The following is a 15927-nucleotide window of genomic DNA, read 5'->3' on the forward strand; positions in this document are numbered from 1 at the left end:
GCTTGGTCACTATTGAGAGGCTGGCCAAAGTCAGACAATGGTGAAAGACATTTGTTACTGCCATAAATTACCAGGAGACATATTGGGAATTAATTAATTAATAATTAATTAACTAGCTAACTAACAAACTAACTCACTAACTAAATTAAATAACTAACTAACTTACAAACTAACTAAATAACTAATTGTAAAACGACAGATTCGCTGTGTATCAAAACAGTTTTTTTCCTCAGTGAGGAGATGAAGACAGAAAATACTGTTGAAAAAAGACTGCACAGCTGAATCCCAGTTTGAAGCAGGAAAGATGTAAAGGCTAGGATTAAACTACAAACCTACAGTATTTTCGTTATTTCATCTTCTCACCCTTTGCAAGTGAAAAATTCTATCGGGCATTGTCATATACTTAAACTTCGACGTTTATATAGTGATTAATCTAATTTTACCCAAACAAATAAGAGGAAATGAGGAAATACGTCAACTCTTCAAAACACGCGGCTATCCCTATTCTATTGTCAATACCGACCGACACCGCTCTCAAGAAATCGATCGACAGTCAGCATTCAGAATTCAATTCCCTATGACTATTGTCCACGTAACTACGCAATGAAAAGCATTATTTTGACTACAGTTGCTTCTTCTCTTTCCCTTGTTTTCTCAACTGGAGTCTTTCTGACCAAAATCTTTTTTTTTTTTCTTTTTTTCTTGTATTTCAAGCCTCGTGAAGGGAGAGTCGGGTGAAGGTCTAGCGCTGAACTAGAAACTCCCTTGCTCAGTTGCGTCTCGCCCCTAATTACTCGCAGCGTCTATGATTCTTGGGGTCGTTGTCTTACACTCTATAGCTGGGGTAGTTCACTCCTCTTTATTTTAACTTTTTTTTACTTACTCCTTTTAAATTTAAAAACCTCATGTTCTAAACTGAAACCCTTTTAAGGGTTAATCACTGGCTATTAACTTTTAAGTGATTTTTAACATTTTTATCGTATCATTTATAATCATATAATGGTTCTTTTGGCTTAACATCATTTTTCTGGTCATCCATAGATATTTGATTTAGTTTGTTAACCTTTATTGAGCTGGCCAGAATACTGCTTTACAGTAATCACCCTCTCAACTTATCTTTAACCTCTATCTATTTTATATTTAACAATTTTTCTTTTGTTCTTACAACCCTTCCCCCCCCCCCCCCCCCAAAAAAAAAGAAAAACAACCACACACATTTTTTTCCCTTAAACCCGCTGATTTTCAATCATCTAGGAGACCCTTTATCAGGGAACCCTCATTTTGACACCAATAATGCCACGGAGGGTTGCTTGTGAATCTATCCGATGATATTGTCAATGTAAAACGGTGTTTTCTTTCTTTCTTTCTTTCTTTCTTTCTTTCTTTCTTTCTTTCTTTCTTTCTTTCTTTCTTTCTTTCTTTTATACACAAACAGATTGCGGGAGAGGTTATTACACCAGTACAGTAATCACCCTTTCAATTTATCTTTAACCTCTAACTATTTTATATTTAACAATTTTTCTTTTGTTTTTACAACCCTTCCCCCCCCCCCCCTCCCCCAACCAACCACAAACATGTGTTTTTCCTTTTACCCGCTGATTTTAAATCAGCTAGGAGAAGCCTTTTTCAAGGAACCCTCATTTTGACACCAATGATGCCACAACAACAACAACAACAACAACAATTTATTTATAAATTAAATTAAGATTCACCATAAGGGGCTTGTCCCGTAAATAGCCACAAAGCTAGTCGAGGCGTGACAAGACGAGCACGAGAACATAAAGGAAAAAATTACAGAAAGGTTGCAAAGGTTACAAAGGTTGCTAGTGAATCTATCCCATTGTATTGACAATGTGAAACGGTGCTTTCTTTCTTTCTTTCTTTCTTTTTTTCTTTCTTTCTTTCTTTCTTTCTTTCTTTCTTCCTTTCTTTCTTTCTTTCTTTCTTTCTTGTATACCCAAACAGATTGCGGGAGAGGTTATTACACCAGCTGCTATAAACAAGTTAATATTAAGCATATGACACTTAAACGTTGAGGGAAAAACACGTCGAAATAATTTCTTTGACGGCACCAAATGGACTGTTTTTAAACTCCTGCCCCCCAAATGTGAAAGTCTAGTTCGTATTCTCTGATCGAAATGACGGCAGCTTGGTTTAAAATGGCGAGCGCAATATGGTGTGAGTGCCAAAATTACCGAGCAGCCGGCAGGGAGTGGAGGGGGTGGGGGAGAAAGACGGTTAACCCCTTCTCCTCCACGCTATAAAACCTTACAAGGGCTTCCAGGTTGTGCTCGCTATTAAAATCAATCACACAAAAAAGAAGACATTGTAAACAGTCTTTTCACTAAGTGAGCTCATGATAAGAATCGACGTTAAACTTCTGGTATGTTCTCTTAAAGGCAGCCATGCACGATCCGTAATCAGTTCCACGATTTTTCAAAACCGTTGAATATCGGGAAAAAAATTTTTTTTTTTTTTTTCAAATAAACGTTGACAATAAAATTGCTGGGATCTTACTAGTCAAAGTGAGATAAAACGAATAACAGGAAAATTTAACCTCCACCCTGCCCCCCTTTCTCCCTCCCACCGCCGTATTCTCCGGTCTTGATAAAAACAAATTTTCTCTGAAATAGAGGCTACAATAGGTTTTCTTGCAAATTTCTTCAAGTTATTAACCTAAATATCAATTAATATACGAGAGACAACTTATTAATGTACAGGAATTACCATAATCTGAAACAAGAGTGTTGCCGAAACACATCAGCCTCACAAACACAGTATGATTAAATAAAATATACCATTACAGTATGACCACTGATTAGTTTACCGTCTTACCCATGGACCAAGCTTTCTCTGCAAATCATTATACTTTTCTCATTGCCGATCGCACGCTTTTCTATGGTACCACCCAAACGTGTCTGCTATGTTTCTTTCAACTAAGGTGGCTGTAAAAATCGTTTCTAGTGTTGCGATTACAAAAAAAATTATATCCAACAGCTTACAGGGTATACAATGACGTCAGACTTGAAAATATCTCCGGAGACAGTGTTTGAATTTTGTTCCCTGACAAATCCCTATGGAAAAAGATCGGGTCACTTAAATGTACAGCTTTAGTCCTGAAATCATCAAACAGTACATCATAATATAAGTCTCAAAAAGTCAGTTTCACCTAATTATCCAAGATCTATATTTAATATGTAAGTTATACTTTGAACCCCGATTTTACGATATGGCAAAGGTACAGCAAGATCATTACGTTAAATCGGGATGTCGTTGCAAACGAACTCCCGATTTAACGATTTGGCAGAAAAGTAACTAAATATATCATTGTATCAGGATATGGTTAACAATTAATTTTTTAAAGTGCAGTCAATAACATTAATAAGTTTCCGCAGCCTGATACCTGAACTGTATGTATTTTATTTAATTGCACTGAGCAAATGAATCGCAAATGCAACAACCGAAACACAACATAACATCCTTCCACAGTATGTGCAGTGCATATAAGTTCTGAGGTTGTATGTACATACTCTTTAACGTATAAAAAAAAAACAACTCAAATTTAGCCATCCGACGTACCGTTCCATGTTTATATACTATAGTGTTCACTGTTCATAGGTTATTTCCGAAAGTACTTTGAATTTTAGCTTGCCGCTTTTCTTTGACTTCTAACTTTAAAAAGGCATCCTTCATGATAGAAAGGGAACAAAGAAACTCTCCCTCCCTTGCCCCTATCTCTTCAAAGGACATCACAAAGTCTCTCAGTGCCTTGACTGCTTGACTGCAGGGGTAAGAGGCCTCGGATTTTATATTACCCATATTTCATCAATGTCAGTGTCTGATTCTTGGTCATCATGGCTAGCCTCAGAATCTTCCGGCTGAACTGCCTCTAAAGCTTCACTTATCACATCCTTTTCCGTTAGCTGCTTTTCGATAACAGCCTCCTCATATAGCCTCGAAACTGGTTGAATGGTACATTCGTCAATGAGGGGTATTGCCGGACAAGCCTGCCCCACAGACTAGATTCTTCTGCTGTTTCTTGAACCTCCTTGTCTGACTCAAGTGGGTCGCGTGTCGGCTCTCAGTCACTTCGTTTGGAGATCCCGCTTTTCTCTAACAGTTCTTGATTGTATTTTGGGTTACGTTATCCCAGCCTTAAGCAATCATAAAGACAGCGTCCTTTAAATCTATCGCTTTGACAGGCTTATCCTCGTCCAAGTATTATAAATTCACCAAAATGTACACATTAACAAACTTGAATGAAAGCATGCATTCAAGGTAGCTGCCATTTTCATTTATCTGAAGAACGATCGTCTAAGCATGAATTTTCTTCATCTCTAGTTGTACCCAGTGCCCAGGCTACTTTGCACACTCGTGTGACTTGCGAATTTTCATGGTTTTATATTAATCCCGGGCTTTAAAAGGGTTTTTTGAAATTATTTCCAGTCGCAGTGGAAACGATGTTCGTAAAATTTCATTTTCTACTTAATGGTTAATTACAGGAAACGTTTTGGCAATGAAGTATTGCAGCAAGAAACTGAATTCAATGTATGTATGAAATCAGAACGAGCATCAGACGGCCCAAAAGCCTGGCACATTTCAGCTTTTCCGCTTGTTTACAAATACTCAGTCAAATGTTGTTATGAAATAGACACCCATCGCGAATGGATTTGGCACGTCAATATTCAGAAGTTATCCTTTCTTACATTTATGTACTGTTCGATGGCACCTGATCAGTTTTCCAATCGGTAAGTGACTGATAGTGGATCATTTTAACCTCAATACAGTGTGCACTTAAGCTTAATTTTATCAATTCTTGATACGAGACAATGACTTTTGAGATTTTTTTAAGGACCTAGTTAGAAAAAAATTTGTCGTTCTATTAGAGAATAAAAGCTCATTTTATTTATGTGTGTTCTCCAAAATATTCTAATAAAAAGTTCATGTAGGAAAAGATTTGCCCAAATCTGTTGATGTTTTCCTTTCTACCCTCAATAACCGTACATGACATAAGCCTCAGCACAGTTTGAATCCATCGTTTAATTTATACCTGATTTCAAACACATGTGTTAACAACCTGCTAAGAAGGCTTCTTGGGGTGCAAGAGAATTGGAGCCATGCCAGCGAAATAATTGTCTTTTACCATTTACTTTGGGTTTGTGTTAAAATGTGTAACAAGCAGGTCTTTTACTTTTAGAAAAGAGTAACCTTCCAACCCCTCACATATGTATAGGGCATGGTTGACGGTACTATGCAATGTTGAGGCTACCTGCTGATTAAGTCACTGTCAGAGATCAGTAACCTAGTAAATACACTATTATGGAAAATATATATATTTTTTTCTCATTGAAATTAGGAATTTTATCCTCTAGGGGCAATTTGAGCTTTTTCTGACCTAAGCGATCTTTAAAAGCCCGGCAGAGGGGAAGGGGGGGGGGGGGGACTCCCATATAAAAGTGACGGGGGTGATCGTCGGAAATTTTGCAAAGAATCCCTAATAGGTACCAGAATTCTGTTTTGTGGGCATGACCTGAACAGTTTGTTACCCCTAAAAGGTACCAAACTAGTTGATTGACATTTTCTTCCTGTCATGTTTTTCAGCTCATTACTCTAAAAGGTATCACCATGCCTCTGACGGAAGTAATTTTAGATTTTGACACGCTAGGGTACCAAACCACAAATATGAACCCCTAAAAAGTACGACGATCACCCCCATCAATTTTATAGTTGAGTCCCGCCCCCCCTCCCGAGGATTTAAGGCAACTTAAGTTCCCAGAGTAGGCCTTGGCGTCCTTTATGGTGATAACGTTGATTGCTACCAGAAGTGCGCTGTCCGGTCCATAAACCTTCATTTCATTCAATTTGGATGAAAATCAAAAGTTGTCCTTAAAAAGACACAAATGTTGCCTTTTAATTTTCAATTTTCAGAAAAATAAACTCTAAAGTCAAATTTCAAGTTTTACTTTTTTTCTGACCTGTGATCTAGATCAAAATAACATTATATTTATTTCGATTTTAGTTTTTTAGAACTTAAAGAAAGTTACATCGATAGTTGGCAAGAGCTACTCAACATCTATAAATGGTCAAATTTATAAGAAGAAGTATCAAAAATTAACATCGTATTTTTATTGTTGTAAGATACGTAAATATTTATGAATAAACTGTACACAGGGATCTTTGTCCAAATAACCTTTAGCAGTTTCGTTTTGGAGGACTTCAAGGAAATATGCTCAATCTCCCAAACTTCGACCAGCTCGGCTTTGCTTAAAGCAAAATTTTTCCGCACGAAGTCAAGCTACGCTATTTGATAAATTTGTAACAGCCGCCGATCTACGTTTCATTTAAGAGATCGAGAAAAAATATTAAATAAGAAGCTTCGGTGAGGATAACTCAACTTTCGGTTTTCGTGTGCTTACCTTTGATTATATTACCCTTTACATAGCATCATTTTTATAAAGAGGTAATCAATCAATCAATCAATCAATCAATCAATAATCTTTATTTATACACGATAAGTATTAAAGCGACGCTTCGCTTGTGGGGTCGTGTCTAAATAATTAAATAAGTTAACTAATGAATTAGAAAATAAATAGGATATACACCAACTGAAATATAGCTGCTTACTTCATATAAGTCTAAAACGATAAAGGCTTAAAATTCTAAAGTACAAGGTGGTACTCTAGTATCGACTAATTATTAACACTAATTATACTTAAAATCTTCCTCCCTTCTAGTTAATGTTTGAGGGGAGATACAGTCGAAATCTAGGTGTAGCAGAGTCTTCGACCGTCTTGCCATAATCGCATATTTCTTAACATTGTCTATATCTTCACTGAGTTGAGGAACCAATTGCAATGTGTTCCAAACTATTGCTCCTCTACGAGCTACAGAGTTCCTCATGTAGTTGGTGTTAAAACGAGGGACATCAATTTTCAGTTTCTTCCTAAGTTGATATCGCTTGATGTTATCATTGTTCTTAATAATAGCCGACATAGCGTCTGGAGTCAGGTTATTGTGGATTTTATACATAAGCTTAGCTAAGCTAATTTTATACATAAAGGTTAAGAGGACCAATTAGCCTTTTTCATAACATTTGCATTAGATATCTCCCAAGGTAGCTCAAAGATAATTCTCGCAGCTCTACAATGCAATGCTTCTAATGCCTTAAAACCTTCCCTATTTGTGAGGCCTCCCCATACTGATATACCATATACAATCGACGGCATAATAACTCTAAAATACAAGTCTAATAACATATTCTTTGGAAGAAATTTGCTACGTTTTAACAGGTTTGACTTATCAACAAAGCCTTTTTTAACAACACTAACATGTGTAAACCAGTTAAGTTGATCATCTATCAATACGCCCAATAGACGAGAGTGTGTAACCCATTTGATGGTGTGCTGGGCCAACGTTAACTCTTTCAATGGGTCAGTGAATCTTCCACGATGGAGGATCATTGCTTCGCATTTCTTTGGATGAGGCACAAAGGAGTTTGTTTTGCACCAGTATAGAAGCTCTTCCAAAGCTCTGTTAAGTTCAGAAATTACTACGTCGATTGAATCGCCAATGCAATATAAGGTAGTATCATCAGCATACATGTAGGTTGTCGCAGTGGTTCCTAGAACGGAACCCTGCGGTATACCAGATTTAACAGTGTTAAGATCTGATGCTATACCACTTAGGACAGTATATTGTTTTCTATTGTCAAGGTAACTGCGTAGCCAGTCGAGTAGCATTCCATTAATTCCAAAGTCATTTTCTAATTTACGTAATAGCACATTATGGGAGACACAGTCGAACGCTTTCTGGAAATCTACCAGCACTATACCAACAACTTTATTTGAATCAACGGCTCTCCTCCAAATTTCTGTCATATGTGCTAGCAACAGCTCTGTAGAATATCCTCTCCTATAAGCCCATTGTTTGTCTGTTATTAATCTATTTTCAATAAACGCATGGTGAATGATCGAATCAGCAACAATGGTTTCGAGTATTTTGCTCGGAACACTGAGACGAGATATGGGGCGATAATTTCCGATTTCAGTCTCGTCATCCTTTTTAAAAACAGGATTGACTCTCGCAGTCTTCCACTGGCTAAAGACGTTAACCATCTTTCAAACTTATATTGTAAAGGATGATCAACGGGGATAGCAATGTATCTCCATCTTCCTTGACTATTTTCTGTGATATGTCGTCCGGTCCAGTCGCTTTATTTGTTTTGAGATTAGCTAATTTTCACTCAATGGCCAAAGGCGATAGCGCAATGTTAGTGACACAGGGAACAATCTTAGTTGACGTGGCCTGGTGAGATAGACATTGGGGCTGGAAACTGCCAGTTTCTCTCCGATGTTAGAGAAGAAATTGTTTACTAGGTTTGATTTTTCTTTGTCATCAACTTTGAGCGATCCGTCCTCTCTTTTCGATGGACCTATCGCTTTCCTTAATTTAGGGTTATTCGCCTTTGAAAGCAGGTTCCAATACTCTGCAGTGGTTTTGACATCAGCTAATAGATCTTTAAAATGCTTAGCCTTGGCTCTGCCTATATCGGCTTTGATTTCATTTCTTAGTTTCTTGTATGCAGCCCATTTGCCAGGATCCTTTGTCCGATTTGCCTCTTTGAATAATTTAAATCTGCGATTAATTTAAATCTGCGATTCATTTTGTGCCTAATTGTGTTGTTAATCCACGGAGCAGACATACTTCTCACTTTCACATCCTTAAACGGGGCGTGAGCATTGCATATATCTTTAAACAATTGTTCCCATCCCCAGAGCGCATCGTCTTTGTGATGAAACATTTCCAAGATATGAAAAGGAATCTTTTCAATATCAGCCTTAAAATTCGCTGCATTAAAGTTTTTAAAGGTTCTGGTGCGAATAATCTTCGGCGGTGGTCTTTTGCTGCCCAATTTAAGCGTTGCATACACTAGGCAATGGTCCGATATACCTAGTGGCGTTACTCCTGTGCATCGCACAACATCCACCTTGGTGGTAACAATAAGATCAATCAGTGGCTTTGTGGTATAAGTTACGCGGGTTGGTTCAGCAATAACATTTTGCATATTAAAATCTTCAAAAAGCCTTAGCAAATTCTTTGTTTTAGATGTAATTAAGGTGGAGCCAGGATTGTTTTGGGCTTCTAACATGCAGCAGTTTAAGTCACCAAGGACAAAAATACTGTCTGTTTTCAACCAGGCTTTCTCAAGAACGCCGTGAAAGTTTTTAAAGAAGTTCGGAGTTTCGAGTTCAGATCGGTAAACAACTGAGAATAAAGTAGTGTGGGTAGGGAATTTCACCTGTATCCATATGGCCTCAATATCTCTGACTAATAAATCTTTACGGTGTACAGCCGTAAGATGTTCAGCACAACACCTCCTCCTTTACATTTAGTTCTGTCACGTCGGATAAGTTGGAGACCGTCTATTTGCAAAAAGTTATCAGGAACAGAAGAATCCAGATGGGTCTCAGAAATTCTCAAGATGTCGAATCTACATATATCCTCTGCAGGAGTCTTAATAACATGTATCATGCGGAAATGTAGAATCGAGTGATATTTGAGTGGCAACGGAGAAAACTGAAAGGTGTAAGTAGCGATGGAGGGACCTTAGGAGGGTTTCCTTCGCCGTTTCTTGCAGCGTCGTCTCTCGCTTCTTAAAGAGTGTTTTTGTCTTGTGTCCTGGCATAATATGCTCCATTATCTTCGAAAAAAATACAACTGCTTATAGACATGCAAAAATTACAGAGAGATTTAAGGCTCGACGTTTCGGAGTCAACTGACTCCATTATCAAGAGAAAAAATCAGTTTGTGAACGCGGATATTTAAATAGGCGTTTCAGAACTGAACGTGCAAACTGATTCAATTCGCGCTAAAGTATTTGTTTAACCATCTATTAATATGTTAATTTTCAGCTCTAGCCTATTTAAATATCCACGTTCACAAACTGATTTTTTCTCTTGATAATGGAGTCAAGATGACTCCGAAACGTCGAGCCTTAAATCTCTCTGTAATTTTTGCATGTCTTTGCTTCAGCAAATCCCTTTTAATTAAAAACTGCTTATAGTGTCGCTTTTTTGTGGTTTATGGGTTTTACTTACTGCAATTTTTCAACACAATTATTATTCGTAAATAGTTGCGTGGCCTGTTAAGGACATTTTTTTATAAGCTAATATATTTTCGTCTGTTCAAATGCTTTAATGAAAACTTAATGTATCCAAGCGAATGGTGTAAACACCATACATATTAGGTGATGTGGAGGCCATGGTAGTTGTTACATCGCATTTGATGGCAAAGGTTTTCATTTCACTTTTCATGACTCTCGAAATACACCTTACCAACATCTTAAGGAAGCGACGTCAATTGGCGTTGCTCCGCTATGCTTTTAAACATCATGGCATAACATGATAAGGGTAGACAATAGTAAAATGGTGCCAACACACTTGTTGATCAAAAAAAGACTGAACACTTTTCTCCGGATAAGTACCCGTATATATTGAACGCTTGATAACACCTATTGACTGCATGTGTTTTTGTTTTGTCATCAGATACTTTATGTATACATGTTGTACTGATAGGAAGCACACAAGGTAGCCCATGGAATAGCGCCCATGTTTTCTTTATACTCGCTTACTTTTCCACTCTTTTTTTGTTTGGAGCATCAGCGGCGCTGACTCCAAACGTTAACTCCCATCGAATGAAACACCACACAATGTAAGTGAAGTTTATTTGTGTAACTCAGTTTAGTACAGGTTTGGATCAAAAGGTGCAAAATTTTGAATCGTATAGAGTATCATGCACGATTGCTTAAATCAAACGGATATAGGCGGTCGTTGCAAATTGATGAGATCAATAGCGTAGCGTGACATCGTGCAATCTCAAACAGATCAGATTGACTCGATGTGGTTACAGCAAGGCCGACCTGGTCAATGCAACTTTAGCAGATTCAGCAGATTTCCTTGAAGTCATTTCTTAAAGGCTTCAAGGTTTGCACGCTTTCACCTTCAAGCTGAGAGAAGGGTAAAAGCCATCTTAGTTCTTGCCAAGCAACGTCGAGCCCCTTCCGGTTTAATGCTCCCTCTAATTTTGATTCCAACACCGATATTATTGGTCCTTTCATAAATACGAAAATAAAAAAAAAAAACATTTTCATTTTTGAATTTACAGCCTTGATACTACTAGTAGGTTCGACCCTTCATGAGTGTTTTATTTGTAAAATGATGCTTGCACTTTTCCGCCAATCAACTTTTCAATGGTGTCGATTGATTGCGTAACAGTATACAATTATACTGTTACGCAATCAGTCAAAACCATAGCGGTCGAAACGTCGCGATCCACATCTATGTGAGTCAATCGTGAGACAAACGATTAAACTCAGCTACAATATATTTCATGTGATCCCATTTTCCCACCTACTTACAGATAATACAGGCCTGTCATATGACGGAATGTTCCCATGGGTAAATCCTTGATCCCTGTCTCGCGTAAAATTCTGTTCAAAATTAAGCCAAAATTGTACATATAAAACGGGGTTCCAAAAATTATAAAAAGTCATTTTATGTCAATGGAGTCACCATGGAAGATTAAAGTAAGATATTTTTTAAAAAGGCAATTTGTTAATCAAGGCTGGAATTAAAAAACCTTTCGCCCTAAAATTTATTGATAACCTTATAATGTTCTCTCAGGGGAATTGAAGAAAGATTCATTTTCAGGAAGGTTTCCACTAATAAAGAAGTATTTTTACGCGGTTTATGACTATGCAGGAAAAGCAGATCTTAGCAAGGGCTATTGAAATCCGAAAAGAAATTTGTGGGTAACCGAGCATTTTTTTCTTTTAGTGAGATAATTAAGCGACAATTATTTTGAAAAAAGGAATACAAAGCAATGTATGGCGTTTTGTTCAAAATTGAAGCTTTTTTATCTATGAAAGAAGCATGGTTACCCCAATTTTTTTGTTGGATACAGAGAGCACTTGCTAAGTTCTGCTTCCTCCGCATAGTTTTAAACCGCACAAAAATATCCCTGTATTAGTAGGTAGCACCCATAGCAAACTCGAGTATCTCCAGATGTGCAGAACGTATGTGCAGTCTTAAAAGTAGGCCCTATTATTAAATAGAATTTAATTATTAAAATCCTGTAAGGAGAAAGTCATTCGACAAGAAAAGGAGAATCGTACAGCTTTGTGCCAGTTGTTGGAAGGCATTGCAGGAGGTCAGCCGTCAATGTTGTATTTATGCATGTATAGTCGTTCTCAACTCGGTTGTATCTTATCTTTTCACGGGCAGAGCATTGATTCCCGCAATCTGAAAGATTAAAAGTGAGCTTTACGTTAACGTCTGGGATCGACCTATGTAGAATTGGATTAGATGCTCTTATCCAGGATTGCCGATGACAAAATTTCTTCTATTTTAACCGGGATGGGAGGACGTCCTCTGGTTTCAAACTTTGCTAGCATTGCCAATATCGAAAGGAAAACCGCCAACTTTAATCATATCTTCTTCTAAAACGTCATGTGGCAGCAATTTGTTTTGACTTACTGTAAATGTAGCTCCCTGAACTTGAATTAGTTTCATTTGGCTAGTTCAGACGCTCTTGTAAGGTCTTCTAAGGTGGACAAATGAGAGCTGTTTGTTTTTTTTTGTTTTTTTCAAGCGGGCTGCCGCTTGGAACTGACATGACGTAATTCCAGATTTCAAGTGGCATTACTATTTTACTCAGTGCAGAGCTAATGACGGTTTGAAATTTGTATAAATGGTATTAATGTCTCCTCCGCGGTTAACAGCGTGTCCTTTCCATCAGTGAACGAAATCGATACTCTCAAGGCAGACACACATTTTTCTGTAACCCTACCTTAAGGGCCTGGTGGCCGATTAAACTGATCACTGTTAATGTGTTTTTCAAGGAAAATACTTAACTGTTGCAATGCGATTTTAACGATTATTAGAATAACAAACAACAACAACATTTTAATGAAAATTAGAAATATAACTAATAATATTACTTTTCCCCCGCAAATACCTTATGAATAGCTTTTGAATTTCCCACATAGGTATTTCCTTGATTAGAAAACCACCCTTAGTGGAGTGCTTTCCCGTGAGTAAGCAGCCAACTCACCACCTTAATGTCATGAAGGCGAAAAAATATTTCTCCATACGATAGAAGTTAGCATCAGTGGGTGAGGTACGCGAATGTTCACTTAACTCAATGTTTGTGTCAAGGGACATCTAATTGTTCTAAGTCCAAGCCATTTTGCTGAAATGGTCAGGAAATAGAAATTTAAATGATTTTCAAGAGTTATATGGTTAAGGAAACTAGGAATCATCATATGAATGTTGTTGTTTAAAGAATGAAGGTGAAAATGTAGTCTAAAAATGCAATGTGAATTAAATATGTAATAGTCATAAGAAAATCTAAAGGTAAGTTACCAAAGGAAAAAAAAATCAAGGCAAAGGAAAACAAAAGAAAAGGCAAACCTGTTATAGTAACAGGAAACGTTATTGAATCTGTTCCTGCTTGGTTGGTAGCCGTACAAGTGACGTTTCCCTCCTTCGAGACATGGGCAACAACAATATATGTTCCTTCACCCAATAGCGTGGAATCCTGAATTAGCGACATGTTCATGGGATGAGTTCCTTTAGCCGAACACCAAAACATGTGACCTAGAACTGTTCGCACCACTGGAGTCGTTATCTTCGGTTTATCTGAAATAGTTTGAGTTCGTTACTTTCTGAATTAGGAGCCTTTTAGGCTATTTTCTTTTTGGGGGTCATAACTGTTTGGGGGGTTGTTATTTCCGGGGAACAAAAACATGAAACGAAGCAAGCGCTAGCTCTCTTTTCCGAAATGAAAAATAAACAACACAATATTAAAAAAAAAAATAGTTGAATTCCATGGTATGAAGATGGCGTTCACTTTAATAAACAGAGGGTATGTAACAGTGATACCTAAGTAATAAAGACGCAGTTATATGTTCATTTGCGAGATATAGTATTGCGCTACCCATGAGTTTCTGGAAGAGGGGACAGTGAAATAAACATCGTTGGTCTACCGGACTACTGCATGCGTGAATCATCCGACGCAGAGAGAATTGAATTCTTCTCTGGCTCAGGGGAGGAAAGCTAAACTCAGTGCTTTTATTCCATGATACACCAATGCGTTTTATACTGAAATATATAGCGTTTTCAATTTTAATTTGAAGAATTGTTCCTGTTGTTAATTCGTAATTATACCAGTTTAGTTTTTACATTGTGCTATCAAGGACGAATGATCGCTTAAAATGCCCCTGGGACGAAAATTTCATTTTCAATCTTTTTGCATTTTCGTGTAGAATATGACCTTCTTACTCATGTTACCAAATTTCAATCCTTTACGGCGATTGGAAGTATTATTTTTTTAGCTTTTTATTCGAGATTTCACGGCCGCCATTACTTGGCCTTGTTCCGGAAGTTAAGGCTCAAATTACAGGAAGTGACGTCATTGGCTCAACTAAAAAAAAAATACTTCCAATCGCCGTAAAGGATTGAAATTTGGTAACATGAGTAAGAAGGTTATATTCTACACGAAAATGCAAAAAGATGGAAAATGAAATTTTCGTCCCAGGGGAACTTTAAGGCTTTCCCTTGCTGTAAAGTGCCTTATCGTGATCAATTTATCAATGAACAAAGAATTTTATCAGTATTGTACATCAAACCTTTGACTATGGGTTGAAAAACAATAAAGGCATTCGGTATGTGTATAACGTCATTACAGAAAATAGGTCTCGCTACATTTTAGGGGAGCTTGCTAATTTTTGGGGGCTCGCTATTTTCGGGGTATATTAGAACCCACAGAGTTTCGACGTTTCCATCGGGGAGCTCACTACTTTACGATTTCAAGTCGACATTGGCTGAGGTCACACTAGAGGCTTTACCATGGTAAAAATTGCTTTACCAAGGTAAATTGCGCAACCACCTATTTACCATAGTAAAGCTGTCAAAAAAGATTTGACGCTTTCCATGTGCACTCTTTCGCATGATCAGTAAACTTATACGTGACGAGTACACTAAATGTTGACATGTCGCGTGAGCTCATATCGGCTGTAAGTCACTGATCTGTGAGCTGGCGTGTAATAAAATTATGGAACAACAAGAGAGAGTTGTATTTTCAATTGTTCCCATTTTGCTTTTAATTCTGCTGCTTAGACGAGCATGTAGAATTCGCTTCCTTCTTACATACAACTATTTAGATCTCGGGACCAAAGAAAGTGCAGCGGTTTGTAGACGGCAAAGACACAGGCAAAGAAGAGCGCGCAGGCAAGCCTGGGTTTACCCTCGACCACAGGGATGGCTTGAGGAAATGTATGATAACCGGCTCCTTCGAGCCCTTTGGAAAGACCATTTCAGGGTAACACGGGAAACATTCGACTTCATTTTAAAAGTTGTGAAGGACGAAGAATTAGCGCTGTTGAAATCCATGTTCGCTCAAACACACGCGCCAATGAGCGGGAAAATAAATTTCATGTTTATAAAATATGAATCCACAAATGTATTGTAATTACTGCGTTTTTCCAAAAAGATGACAAACTGTCAACAAAATATGCATGGTTTAGATAGACAAGAGATGTACCCACCTTTTTTTTTTGGTAACTAGATTCTTATCTGGGGTCAAGTCAACTTTGTTCTTGCCACTGTTGTCAGGGCAACTTACCAGAGTTAGGTTTACCATGGTAAACTGAAAATTGGGGGTCACACTTGCGGTGCCGTTAACCATGGTAAACTTGAGTTTACCATGGTTAACTTTCTCCAGTGTGACCTCAACCATTATCACTTGCAAATTTGCAGGATAAATAACAACTACTCGCCGAAGACGAAGAAGATATTGGTGAATATTCACCAATATCTACTGTATAATTACTCAGGTGATTATCAGAGAAAAACAAGAACCGTCCGAAAA

The 15927-nt window shown here is 37.6% G+C and overlaps 1 protein-coding gene across 1 annotated transcript in view; it reads right to left on the minus strand.

Moving 5' to 3' along the window:
• Positions 1-15927, minus strand: part of LOC146475584 (uncharacterized) — an 873425-nt gene that overhangs the window by 101116 nt on the left and 756382 nt on the right. Inside the window, exons 20-23 of the mRNA XM_085116063.1 lie at positions 13470-13697; positions 12173-12299; positions 11417-11488; positions 3003-3074 (exon numbers count right to left, since the gene is read on the minus strand). Of these exons, the coding sequence (XP_084972189.1) occupies positions 3003-3074; positions 11417-11488; positions 12173-12299; positions 13470-13697 (499 nt within the window). The remainder of the gene's footprint in view (positions 1-3002; positions 3075-11416; positions 11489-12172; positions 12300-13469; positions 13698-15927) is intronic.

Source organism: Pavona decussata, unplaced genomic scaffold, assembly GCF_977016875.1.
Source record: "Pavona decussata unplaced genomic scaffold, jaPavDecu1.1 SCAFFOLD_84, whole genome shotgun sequence".
Taxonomy (NCBI): Eukaryota; Metazoa; Cnidaria; class Anthozoa; order Scleractinia; family Agariciidae; genus Pavona; species Pavona decussata.